This window comes from Schistocerca piceifrons, chromosome 3 (assembly GCF_021461385.2).
Source record: "Schistocerca piceifrons isolate TAMUIC-IGC-003096 chromosome 3, iqSchPice1.1, whole genome shotgun sequence".
NCBI lineage: Eukaryota > Metazoa > Arthropoda > Insecta > Orthoptera > Acrididae > Schistocerca > Schistocerca piceifrons.
Window position 1 is genome coordinate 648,698,195 of NC_060140.1, and position 13,849 is coordinate 648,712,043.

General features: G+C 42.1%; 1 protein-coding gene across 1 annotated transcript; it reads right to left on the reverse strand.

Moving 5' to 3' along the window:
* Positions 1–1,191: 1,191 nt before the first annotated feature.
* LOC124788934 (trypsin-2-like) lies at positions 1,192–9,900 on the reverse strand. The gene is made up of 2 exons (XM_047256220.1): positions 9,634–9,900; positions 1,192–1,554 (listed from the first exon to the last, which is right to left on the reverse strand). The coding sequence occupies exons 1-2, from the start codon at positions 9,898–9,900 to the stop codon at positions 1,192–1,194; spliced, it is 630 nt and encodes a 209-aa protein (XP_047112176.1).
* Between the last annotated feature and the right edge of the window lie 3,949 nt (positions 9,901–13,849).

Genomic DNA, 13,849 nt, shown 5'->3' on the forward strand with positions numbered 1-13,849 from the left:
CTCTGTAATTGTGGGGACAGTGTTTACATGGAGTCGACTGGGCCTCTGGTCCAGCTGAGCCGATTATGGACTGGAAATGGTTTTGTTCGACTACTGGGAGACCATCTGCAACCAAGCAACGATGTTATGTCACGGACCCACAATTGTTCGCGATTGGTTTGGAGAATATTCTAGACAGCTCTACCGAACGATTTGACCATCCACATCGCTCGACATGAATCCATCGAACATTTATGGACATAATCGAGAGATCAGCTCGTGCACAAAATCCTGCAGCGGCAACACTTACGCAGTTATAGATGGCTATGAAGGCACCATAGCTCAGTATCTCCGCAGAGGACTTCCAACGACCTCTTCAGTCCATGCAAAGTCGAGGTGCTACATTAATTCGGGCAAAAGGAGTTCTGACGTGATATTAGGAGGTATCACATGACTTTTGTCACCTCGGCACATATTAACCAGCGCTAATTTTCAATTTATTTATCAACAGGCAGATTGTATGCAAACATTCCCGTGGGGTTTCACCCCGTACAAATTAGCAACCAAGTCCTGTAGCAGATATCAAGTACTTCTCTTCGTGGACTACACAGGCGTAGAAAAGCATGGGGCCATCTAGTTGTGGGGCAACTTGCTCTATTCAAGATCTTTTCATCCCTTTAACAGATTTGGCCTTAATCTCTTACTGAAACTACATCCAACATGTTTAAAGTTTCATGTTTCACGGCTTTACCTCTTTCCATCCGGAATAAATCTTCTTTTCTTGATGTTGTTTCTTGTAGACGTTTTCTTTACTCAATTTAGATTTTTTGGTCATGGCTATGTTGTCATCAATAAATTGAACATATCGTCGTTATGCATGTAAAACGGTGTCCCCTGCCTTCCACACGACACGACATATTGTAGGTAAGGATTTAAATAAGATCGTTTAGTAAATAATCGTTATCAGATCTCTCTCTCCCTCTGTCTCTCTGTCCCCTTCTGTGTGTGTGTAAGGGAAAGGGTGGGACAAATTTTGGAGGGTAAGAAAATTTCAGTTACTTTCTCTACTTTAATACCAAGAAGACGACTCGCTTTCGCCATCGGTGAGTCATTTACACTAATTTGCTGTATTACATTCCACAGAGAATTCCAAATAGAACCCAGTTATATTGCAACCTCAAGCATTTGAAGGTAATTGGGAGAAAATATTCATCACACTCCAATTGCTTCATTAATCCAGGAACGCAGTGCAACAATATCGGTGTAGACCCCTGGGTATGGTGGATAGAAACAGCCGTAGCCCCACGAAATGACTCCGTACTGTGTAGAGTCTACAACCAGTGGGCCACCATGGTCACCATTGCAAAAGTCTTTGCCGCCTTCTGGTTCTCCAGCGCAGATCATGTTGTCGGTGATGAGGCCTTCGTAGGTGTCGTTGCACAAGGATCGGTCGATGATGGTCGTGTTAACGGCGTGCAGCTCCTCAGGGTAGTCGACCCCGGGTTGCAGGCTGCCCCAGCCGCTCACCGTCACGGACGTGCCAGCCTCGAGCTCCTCAGTTGCCAGAGCCACAGGCTGCATAAAGAGTGACGTTAACAGGATGCAGCGAAGCTTATGCCAGTTAAAGGACATAAGAACAAGATATAACACATGAGAAAAGATTGATAGCTTTTAGGAGAATTTAAAAATACTCTGAAATTTTTTTCCGCTTTACTTGTCCTGGAGCACTAGGCACCTATGTTTCAGTTTCCAACCACCAAACTGCAAGCCGATTGAGTCCTTACGTCTTAAAAACACGAACAGTTGAAAATAAAGACGAATAAAACTGCTCTTTTCTGTCGCCTCTAATCCTGACAGACAAGCTCTTGTCAAATTTAAGAGATTTTTACAAGTTACTCGTAGTGATTCTTCTATGGAGTCTGTCACTGTCATATTTCTCATGTATAAATTACGGTAAAAGCATGATCTGAATATGGTTTCTGGTCAACCGAAAGTCAGCTTTCCAGTTACTGTAGTTAGTTAGTTAGTTGGTTGCGTGTACCATTGATCAATCGCACGGTGCGAAAGCCGTTATGATGTGGAACGTGTTAAGTGCACAAGATATGCACATATGAAACAAAAATTTTTAATATATATATATATATATATATATATATATATATCAGTACAGAGTTAAAGATTAATATTTCTATTATTTACCCCATTCCCTTAAATGGCACAAAATGCATATACTATATTTATAGATTTATTTATTCCTATTCAAGAATTCATCTATGGTATAGAAATAGTTGTCAAGGAGATATGATTTCACTTTATTTTTGAAGCTATTACTGCTGTCTGTCAGACAGCTTATTTCATCTGGTAATTTGTCCAAAATTTTTATAGCAGCACTCAAAATAGTCCCCCATTCGGATCTCCGGGAGGGGACGACTCAAGAGGACGTCGTTATCAGGAGGCACAGGATAGAGTAGCATGGAGAGCTGCATCAAACCAGTCTCAGGACTGAAGACCACAACAACATATTTTACTCCTTTTGTGCCAAAGATAGGTTGAGCAAAGGATAGTTTAAGTCTTTCTTTTTTCTACTATTATAATCATGAATATAACTGTTGTTTTTAAACTGGTCCATGTTGTTGAGAACAAATTTCGTTAGTGAGTAGATGTATTGTGAGGCTGTTGTAAGAATTCCCAATCTTTAAAAAGATGCCTACAAGATGTGCGACTATGAACCCCACACATTATTCTAACCGCTTTCTTTTGAGAAGTGAATACTTTCTGTCTAAATGTTGAGTTACCCCAAAATATTATTCCGTATGACATCAAAGAGTGAAAGTATGCAAAGTATGTTAACTTACAAATTTCTATATCCTCAAAATTGGCAATTATTCTGATCGCAAAAGTTGCTTAACCTAGTTGCTTTATGAGATCCAAAATATGAATTTTCCAATTAAGATTCTCATCTATATGTACACCCAAAAACTTAGTATGTTCTACCCTGTCAACTGACTTCTGTTTATGTGTTATATTTATTGAAGGGACTGTACTTTCTGCAGCAGTGTTTTCTTATATTCAGTATTGTGATTATTGCGAGGGTTTCCAGAAAGTAACGCACGACAGTTTTGTTCAACAATTCTTTATTGAACATAATGAGAATTGAAAGAATGGTGTTTTATCTACACACCCTATTTTTCCACGTAATATCCATACCGTTCTATGGCCTTCCTCCAGCGCGAACAAGGCCGCTTATGCCCTGTCGGTGCCAACCCTTGTCCAGGTGGCAGAGCCAGTGCTTTACTGTCTGGATCGCTTCCTCACCGTCCCCAAAATGTCTCTCGCGAATGGCATCCTTTAAAGGCCCAAACAAGTGGAGGTCGGAGGGGGATAGGTCAGGGCTGTCCGACCCTGTTATGCGATGTGTTCAGCAGTCCTCAGACTTGTGTGGGACCGAGCGTTATCATGTTGCAACAAAACATCTCCTGGGTTTCAATGCCACCGAAGTCGCCGTAAGCGCGTCTTAAGGTTTGATAATGTGTTGACATATGCTTCTGAATTAATGGTACCGCCTCTTGGCATCACATCAATGAGAATCACACCTTCACAGTCCCAGAACACGGTGTTCATGACCTCACCGGCAGAAGCAGTTGCTTTGAGTTTTTTCTTCTATGGGGAGGGGGAATGGTGCCATTCTATCGACTGTCGTTTTGTTTCGGGCTCAAACTGGTTTCATCACCTGTCACATTTCAGGACGATAAGGCCTCTCCTTCAGCTTGAAAACACTGCAACAAATCAAGACAAATATTTCTTCTGTGCGATTTGTGACACACCGTTAGACACCGCGGATCCATCTTGCGGGTAATTGCATCCACACTTCCTTTCCTGATTGACAGATGCAGCGCCATCTGCCCAGTCGTAATGCGTCTTCCCCGCCGCGAATGACATCAGCTCGCTGCAACTCGTCAGGTGTGACGGCCGTGGATGGTCTCCCCGGCCGCTGCAAATCGTGGAGCTCCGCCGAACCGCCTTCTGATGACGTCACTCTCGGTGCCCAGCGACTAACTGTACTACTGTAGACAGCAGATGCTCCATAGACATGGCACAAGCGTTTGCGAATATTCCCCACAGTTTCTTTTTCTGAAGTGAGAAATTCAATGACGGCACGTTGCATGTAACGTACATCACCTACAGATGCCATTTTGAAACTGTTCTGCAGCTACGCTATCTGTCGAAAGTGACGGATACTTGGTGCCCTTACTGAGGAGACTTCAGATAATACATACACAACGTTTTGCATTCATAGCACTGTTTTCGGCTGAGAAAAAAATGCGGTGTATTACTTTCTGGGCAACACTCGAATTTAAGTAAAAGATTTTTAATATGAAACATTTTTAGGACAAACTAAAAAGTACAAAATAATTTCTCCTAGCCCCATACAGATTCCTAACCCCATGATCGTGAAAATACGTGCTTGTGAATTTGTGATAGGTACGAAATTACTTGCAGAATTTGAAAGGAAAAACTTGAGGTGTATGCAAGAGATAATAGCAAGAAACGGAACTTCTCATGCAACAATGATATGTTGCATGCCCCCCCATGTTTTTCGTTTCAATTCTACAAGTATTTCATAGCTGTTAAAACTTCTCAAGCACAAATTTTCAGGAATATCTGTATGGGGCTAGGAATCTGTATGGGGCTAAGAGAAATTATTTTACACTTTTTAGTCCATTTTAAAAAATGTGTTAAATTAAAAAAAAATGTTTTATAATAATTATTTTTCAGCCTTTAATCCTGTGTGTATCAATTTTTTCAAACAATGGAAAATCCTGGTTGGAATATCAGTGATAGGTAAAGGTAGGTTGCTGTTTACCGTAAAGATGACATTTTAAGTAGCAGACAGGCACAGTTCAAAATCGCTTACAGATTAGCTTTCGGCCACAACATTCGTCAGAAAAAGAAACACGCTTACATACACTCACACAAGCAAGGAAGCCTCTTGCATTCTGGTCCGAGCTTCCAGAGATGACGGTCATGATTGCGTGAGGTGTGCTTGCTTGTGTGAATGAATGTGTGGGTGTTTTTCTCTTCCTTTTTCTGACGAATGTTGTAGTCGAAAGCTAATGTTTAAGTGTCTTTAAATGTACCTGTCTACATCTTAACATGTCATCTTTACGGTAAATAGCAACCTATTTTTTCCTAACGTTGTCAACTTTTTCCCAATCTATTTCAAACTTCTTGATGAAACTACTACAGTGACAGATGGTAAATTTCAGGATTATTTTAGTTTCTCTTTGGCGGAATCAACCAATACGTCGCTTCCTCCTACGATTATCTCACGAAAAGTCCTTGGAGGTAAACAATTAGAGAAAATCGAGCTCTCGCGAGGTCTTACCAGCAACAGTTCTTACCTCAAAATATTTGCAAGAGGAACAGGGAAAGGTGGAAATAGCAGTGGTACACACACCAGACATGAAAGGAGGTTGATATTGCATTGTCATCGAGTTCTGAGCTACGTTGAAAGATTCAAGTGACTAATTCGTCAGGACGTAGTAGCGGCGAACAAGACACCCTCCGCCAATAGACAAGAAAAGGAGTTTATGTCGCATTGCCATTCATTTCTGAGATACATATAAAGTTCTAGATTTCTAGCTCATCGCAAAGTTCGCTCAACATCAACTGCAAAATTTGTTTCGAACTAAAAGACAAGATAGCGACGTAATAAAAACACGTTAAAAATCTGTAATAATCAAACCAGATCATATATGATTCGTAGATATCGACCAATGTACTCATTTCTTTCATTATGGATATTTTTTTATGTTCAGTGGGACATTCAAAACGAAGTATCAAATAAACGTTGATCAACGGCAAGACGTAACAAAACAAAAACATATGGTAAGTTAGTGCCGCTTGGAACAGCTTTCCTCTCGATCACCCGTAAGTTTGAAATTCAGGAACTAAATTTCAGTGCTCAAACGAAAAGGCAGTTCTTTATCAATGATGCAATAAATCAGTATTTAATTTCCTTGGTTTTGGTCTATAACACGATTTAACTAGTGGCTACTGTGGAAGAATCATTGAAAATACTGCCGGTATTTGAACTGTCTACATATCCTGTTTTGAAAGCTGCGGTCAGGAGTCTTCATGTCTTATCATATAAGACTTGCATTCCTATCTTGTTTTCATGCAGAGGTGCACATCATGTTGAACAGAATGCAACCGTTATTTCACCCTGCACATTTTAAGTACTTAGGATGCATTAGTTCGTCTTTTGCACTGAATTTTGCTTTTACCTTTGGGTTCAACTCCGTGATTCATTGCTCTATGTGTCTAACCACAACACGGAGGAACCTACTCGTATTTCCATCCACAACGACGTCAAAGAGTTGTCTTATGTGAGTTGACACTCATGGCGTCCTTTCAGTTTCGTAAAAAGGAACAGAAAATTGTTTAAAGGAGAAGCGTTTGCTGCAGTTTCGTCAGTCAACATGAATGCAATGAAGTTCTGTATGGCCATAATTGTGGGGATGGTACAGCGATTATTGCACAGGTCAAGGTTCTGTATGGAGTGCTGCACCGAAGAGTTAAACTAATTTTTACTCTAAGTGTAACATTTAAATGGTCGAGCGTATTCTTTTATTTCAACAGCCACATATTTCGCCACTTTGCGCGTTAAATAAATGTATTTAATTCAAATAATTCTTAATTTACTCAAAACAAGATGATCTCTGCTAATGTATATGAATCCTAAATTTCAAATGGCTCTGAGCAATATGGGATTTAACATCTGAGGTCATCAGTCCCCTATAACTTAGAACAAACATAACTGACCTAAGGACATGACACACATCCATGCCCGAGGCAGGATTCGAACCTGCGACAGTAGCAGTCGCGCGGTTCCGGACTGAAGCGCTTAGAACCGCTCGGCCACACCGGCTGGCTATGAATCTTAAATGCTGAGTTTAATGACTAATGATTACAGCAGTTTGCCGCACAGATTGTATATATAAAAGAACTTTATGCCACGGAATGTGCATCTGTAAATCTTGCTGTAAAAATGCATAATACGCGTGACACAAATTTTTTGCTGAATACTCATTTCTACTCGATTCCACCCATGATATAGAGAATATTTCTAAGGATAAACACCATAAAACTTCGTTTGGTAATGCGCAGTTTGTAAAACATTTTATTCATGTTGGTATATTGTCAAATACTTCATTTCTCGTATCTCTGTGATTCAGTAGGTCTCATAGAGGGCAATGCAAGGAAATTTCCGTACATGGGAGGAAATATTAACTGAAAGTCGGCGCCTGATATCGGCGGATAAATACGACGTTGCGGTGCCTGTGTTGTTAACAAGAACGATGTAATAGTCCTTCGAACATGCTGGATATCCGGTTTCGAGCCCACGTCTGGCACAAATTTTCACTGTCGTCATTCCATTGAACAGTTAACAGTTGTCCGTTTTCGCAACTGTGAATGTATTTCACGTATTTCACGACGGCTATAGTCGCGGCAGTGCCTGATTGCATGTATGAAGGAACATTCCATCGTTCTTTTTAACAACACAGCTACTCCAATATCGTCTGGTAATACAGAATTTAACATCAATACAAACACGGATAGTCACGCGTGGTAGCCGCGGACTCATAGGCGCCTTGTCACAGCTCGCGAGGCTCTCCACGTCGGAGGTTCTAGTTCTCCCTCGGGCATGGGTGCGTGTGTTGTCCTTAACGTAAGTTAGTTTTAGACTAAGTCGTGTGTATGCCTAGCGACCGATGATCTCAGCAGTTCGGCCCCATAGAAACCTACCAAAAATTTCCAAGTTTCCTCAGATAGGTATGTCAATAAAAAAACAATATTAGTCAAGTGGGCGACGACGTTATCACTGGATTGCTAACGCAATGAAAAGTAGAAAAGTGCAACAGCTTCAGTATGCAGGGCCAACTGAATTCAGTTAACTATTTTATTCTAATTTACTTGCAAAGTGAAACTAATGGCTCTGATATCAAAGCACCAGATATGACTGAGAACATCCTTTTTTTGAAACAAACATAAAGTGAATTTCTTTGAAAAAGCGTACTTATTAGGTGATATAATGATTAATAGATGTGCAACTTTATCAGGAGACCCTTCGTTTCCACATTGATTCCTGTATCATAGACATGTGACAAAGTAAACCGCCATTTGATTTTGAATTACTACATTTATCTTCTGTACTATCTACATTTGGACTTCTATGCCATTATCAAGTACAGTTTGAAAGCTACATCTTAAAGACATGTGTTAGTCTTGTTTACCTTGACAGATGTGACATAATAATGGTCTAACAACTTTTAGTATATTACTTGGTAATGACATAAAAGCCGAACTCTAAATATGAGAGAAGATAAATATAGTAATACTCTTTCAGATGGCGGTATCTCTTTCAAAAAGAAATGCATGACAGTTGCTCAACAACATCCAAAAGTTTTTGTAAACATATGAGTTTCCCAAAATGAGTTACAATTTGTATCCTCACTGAAGTATTGGTAAATAAATAAAAAGATTCATTATAATTTCGTTTTCAGGAATGAGTGACACAATTACTGATAGCAAAAATCTACACCTCTTAGAACATAGCACTGTTTCTCTCGATGAACTATGCGTGGAGAATTCAGTGATCAGTTTGATAAAAAATGTTATTTTAGACATTGTGTAACGGACATAAGCGCAGATATTTTTGTATGCGGCATCTTAATATACACACACATCAGGGTGTTGGTTGTTTCTTCCTATGTGTTGAACAGTCTATATTGAACAGTCTAACCACAAACATGTCACAAACTTTACGGTCTGATGTTTTCTTAACAGTCATAACTGCACCACTAAATCGACTACGCTTGTCAGTATAGACTAACCGTTTCGCGTACACACATCCACACTTCAATACCTGACCTGCTCTCCCCGGGGAAAATAAGCATTAGTGGCTTGCTTTTGCCTCATGTACTTGGAGGTATTAACCAACCCAAAAACATATGACATGCAATAGCTACAATTGTTAGTCTTCAGGTGACGTAAGTACAAATGTAAAGCTGACCGCAGTGGCCGAGCGGGTCTAGACGCTTCAGTCCGGAACCGCGCGACTCCTACGGTCACAGGTTCCTATCCTGCCTCAGGCATGGATGTGTGTGATGTCCTTAGGTTAGTTAGGTTTAAGTAGTTCTAAGTCTAGGGGACTGATGACCTCAGATGTTCAGTCCCATAGAGCTCAGAGCCATCTGAACCATTTTCTTACACGCGTAATGTCACTACGGTATATTGATAATTTTCACTTATGGACCGTCTGACAGCAACTGAATAAAACACAATTTTTTTTTATTCAGTTGCTGTCAGACGGTCCATAAGTGAAAATTATCAATATACCGTAGTATTACGCGCAACTGAGGAGGACAGGACCACAAAAGTTGAACATGTAATGTCGTTCAGTACATCGTCCCAGTCACCGACAGAAGTATCTGCACTTATACCCGTTATACCCTTTATGTACAGGTCTGCAGTGATTGAGGCAGAAATGGCAATAATAAGGATCCAGCTGCGGAAGATGATGATCAGGCTTTGGAACTGTACTAGTTAGGTATTTGGTGAATGAATCTGACATGCAGCTGTTCACAGTACCTGAACGTTGTCATCAAACAAGATTGAATCAGTGGTCTGGAAGAAACCAATATCGTAGTCCGATGTGGCAGCATCGTAATCGTCGTGCCAGAACAGCTGCGTGGCTGAGTAGGCGGTGCCGCCGCTCTCTCGAATGGAAGTGCCGACCCGCAGGGCAAAGTAGTTGGCGGTGGTGCCCCAGATGCACGCCGCCGCAGTCATCACCCAGCTGGAGCTGACGATGGAGCCGCCGCAGCGGTGCGCCTCCAAGTACTCTACTGAGACCATCCACGGGTAATCGGAGATGTTCGCGACCTCACCTCCCAATATCCGATCATTAATCTCAAGTGTAAGAAGCCTGCGAGACGCCGTGGAAGGCGCAGCACCGCAAACTATAGACAGCAGGCAAAGGGGTAAGGCTGCCTTCAACATGGCTGTGCTTGGCTGATCCCAGCACTGGCTCTCACGTTATTCAGTGTCCCCGGTCTTATCGCTTATCTGTACCTCTACAGACTTATCGGACACTTTCAATCAAGACAATAAGCTAACGTACTTCATCAGCCTCCATATCTCTCAGTACACGTACGTTTTTAATATCGACCGTGTTTTGCGTTTTATATACTTCATCAAGTACAAGAGATGGAGGAAACTGCAGAGAAAAGCAGAACTATGAATACTCATTAGAAGAAAACCTTAACTAATTTGATGACACGACAACACGCCTCATGAAATGAATTTCAAAAACGGCCCAAATGGCTCTGAGCACTATGCGACTTAACTTCTGAGGCCGTCGCCTAGAACTTAGAACTAATTAAACCTAACTAACCTAAGGACATCACACACATCCACGCCCGAGGCAGGATTCGAACCTGTGACCGTAGCGGTCGCTCTGCTGCAGACTGTAGCGCCTAGAACCGCACGGCCACTCCGGCCGGCAATGAATTCCACCCTACACTTGTGTCATATACAGAACAATGAGTTGCAATGTAAAACATATGCCTTCGGACATACTACGTGGTCCAGTCACATTTACGGGACCACCGCTAATGTTTGACGTCAAAGAATAAAGAATCACTCACAGACGGCAGGTGGTAGCATCTACATCTACATCCATACTCCGCAAGCCACCTGACGGTGTGTGGCAGAGGGTACCTTGAGTACCTCTATCGGTTCTCCCTTCTATTCCAGTCTCGCATTGTTCGTGGAAAGAAGGATTGTCGGTATGCTTCTGTGTGGGCTCTAAGCAGAAGCAGTGGAGGATATATAAGATGTGTAAAGGGTACACGGTGAACAGTGCAGTCGTTATCGTAATGGAGAAACGGAGCCATTTATCTGACGTCAAGAGTGGAAGCATTTCCGAAACGACTGCTTTATAAACAGTTTGTGTGCCGCCATGGTTAAAAGACACCGAGCACGGTAGACTGGCGCCACCAAAAACCAGCGAAGACGCAACCTCGATGCACAACGGGCTGCAGATGAAAGGGGTGAACGCCGGCTGCGGAGGCGTGTACAGGGGAATAGACATGCAACCGTTGAGCAGCTAACAACTCAGATGAACCAAGGACCCTCAACGACCGTTGAGCGACCGTTACTGTGTATGCGCCTCCGCAGCAGGCGCCTGGGTCATGCGCTCACGCTGATTGCTGTTCATCGGCGACGAAGGCAGGAATTTGCACGCCAATGCCGCAACTGGACATCCAGATGAATCGCGTTCCATGCCTTATCGGACAAATGGCTGCTGGCCTGTACTCCGCAAAATGTCTTAAAGCTAACGCTGCAACAATCGTCGGAAGGTCCAGGCCGGCGGAGGTGAGCGTTGTGGTCTGGGGAGCGTTTTTGTGACATTCCCTGCGCGATCGCGTCATTCTGGAAGGCACAATGGATCAACAGAAGTATGCATCTGTTCTTGGTGGCATATCCAACACTACATGCAGTTTAGTTTTTCTCTGTAAGATGGCATCTACCCGTAGTACAAAGTTCGCAGTGTACGCACATAGTTCTATGAGTACCAGGATGGTTTACTGTACACCCCTGGCCACCAAACTCCTTGGATTTGAACCTAATCGAGAATCTGTGGGACTCCCTAGATTGGATTGCACGTGACTTGGATCCTCAACCAACAAACCTATCGCAGCGGCCCGCGACACTGGAGTCAGCATTCATGTCGGTACCTTCCAGAATCTCATTCACTCTCTTGCTTCACGTTTCGCAGCGGTCCACGTTACAAAGGGTGGCTATTTAGGCTTATGACAGGCGGTCACATGAATGTGCCCAGAGGGCCACAGACACGGGTTCCCAGGTAGATGCCGTGTTTCTTGACTTCCGTAAGGCGTTTGATACAGTTCCCCACAGTCGTTTAATGAACCAAGTAAGAGCATATGGACTATCGGACCAATTGTGTGATTGGACTGTAGAGTTCTTAGATAACAGAACGCAGCATGTCATTCTCAATGGAGAAAAGTCTTCCGAAGTAAGAGTGATTTCAGGTGTGCCCCGGGGAGTGCCGTAGGACCGTTGCTATTCACAATATACATAAATGACCTTGTGGATGACATCGGAAGTTCACTGAGGCTTTTTGCGGATGATGCTGTAGTATATCGAGAGGTTGTAACAATGGAAAATTGTACTGAAATGCAGGAGGATCTGCAACGAATTGACGCATGTTGCAGGGAATAGCAATTGAATCTCAATGTAGACAAATGTATTGTGCTGCGAATACATAGAAAGAAAGATCCTTTATCATTTAGCTACAATATAGCAGGTCAGCAACTGCAAGCAGTTAATTTCATAAATTATCTGGGAGTAGGCATTAGGAGTGATTTAAAAGGGAATGACCACATAAAATTAATCGTCGGTTAAGCAGATGCCAGACAGATTCATTGGAAGAATCATAAGGAAATGTAATCCGAAAACAAAGGAGGTAGTTTACAATACACTTGTTCGCCCACTGCTTGAATACTGCTCACCGGTGTGGGATCCGTACAAGATAGGGTTGATAGAAGAGATAGAGAAGACCCAACGGAGAGCAGCGCGCTTCGTTACAGGATCATTTAGTAATCGCGTAAGCGTTACGGAGATGATAGATAAACTCCAGTGGAAGACTCTGCAAGAGAGACGCTCTGTAGCTCGGTACGGGCTTTTGTTGAAGTTTCGAGAACATACCTTCACTGAGGAGTCAAGCAGTATATTGCTCCCTCCTACGTATATCTCGCGAAGAGACCATGAGGATAAAATCAGAGAGATTAGAACCCACAAAGAGGCATACCGACAATCTTTCTTTCCACGAACAATACGAGACTGGAATAGACGGGAGAACCGATAGAGGTACTCCAAGTACCCTCCGCCACACACCGTCAGGTGGTTTGCGGAGTATGGATGTAGATGTAGATGCAGATATAAATCAGAGAGATGGAACTCGATCTACAAAGTTATTTGATGTCACATTCAGATTATACGAACAGAAAACTTCTCATCAGAAAAGCGCTATCATCACACTACGAATGCAGAATCAAGAATAATCGTCCATTCCACGCTTGTAAATTGCTGGGTACAACAATTATTGATATACTGCTTGTAACAAAAATGTAATTGGTAATGGCGTAATTCAGAGTGAATTTACAAATAAACAGAAGTTTTTACAAGCTGCTACATCTACATCTAAATGGGTACTCTGCAAATCACATTTAAGTGTATGGCAGAGGGTTCATTAAACCGCCTTCACAATGATTCTCTATTATTCCCCTTTCGAACAGCGCGCGGACAAAACGAACAGCTATAACTTTCCATGCAAGCTCTGATTTCCCTTATTTTATTTTTGCGTTAGTTTCTCGATGCATAAGTTAACTAAATATTTTCACGTTGGGAGGAGAAAGCTGGTGACCGAAATTTTGTGAAAAGATCCCACCGCAACGAGAAACAACTCTGTTTTAATTATGTCCACCTCAAATCTTGTATCATATCCGTAAACTCTCTCCCCTATTTCTCGATAATACAAACGTGCTCTTCTTTGCACTTTCTCGTTGTACTCCGTTAATCCAATCTGGTAAGAATCTCACACCGCGCAGCAGTACTCCAAAAGAGGACGGACAAGCGTAGTGTAGCCAGTCTCTTTAGTAGATGTGTTGCATATTTCAGCTGTAATGGCCGAAATTCTCTTTGAATTCAGAAATGAACAGAAGTTTGTAAAAGATGCTACAATTTAGTTTCGTAACACAAGTTTAATATAAACAGAAGTTGT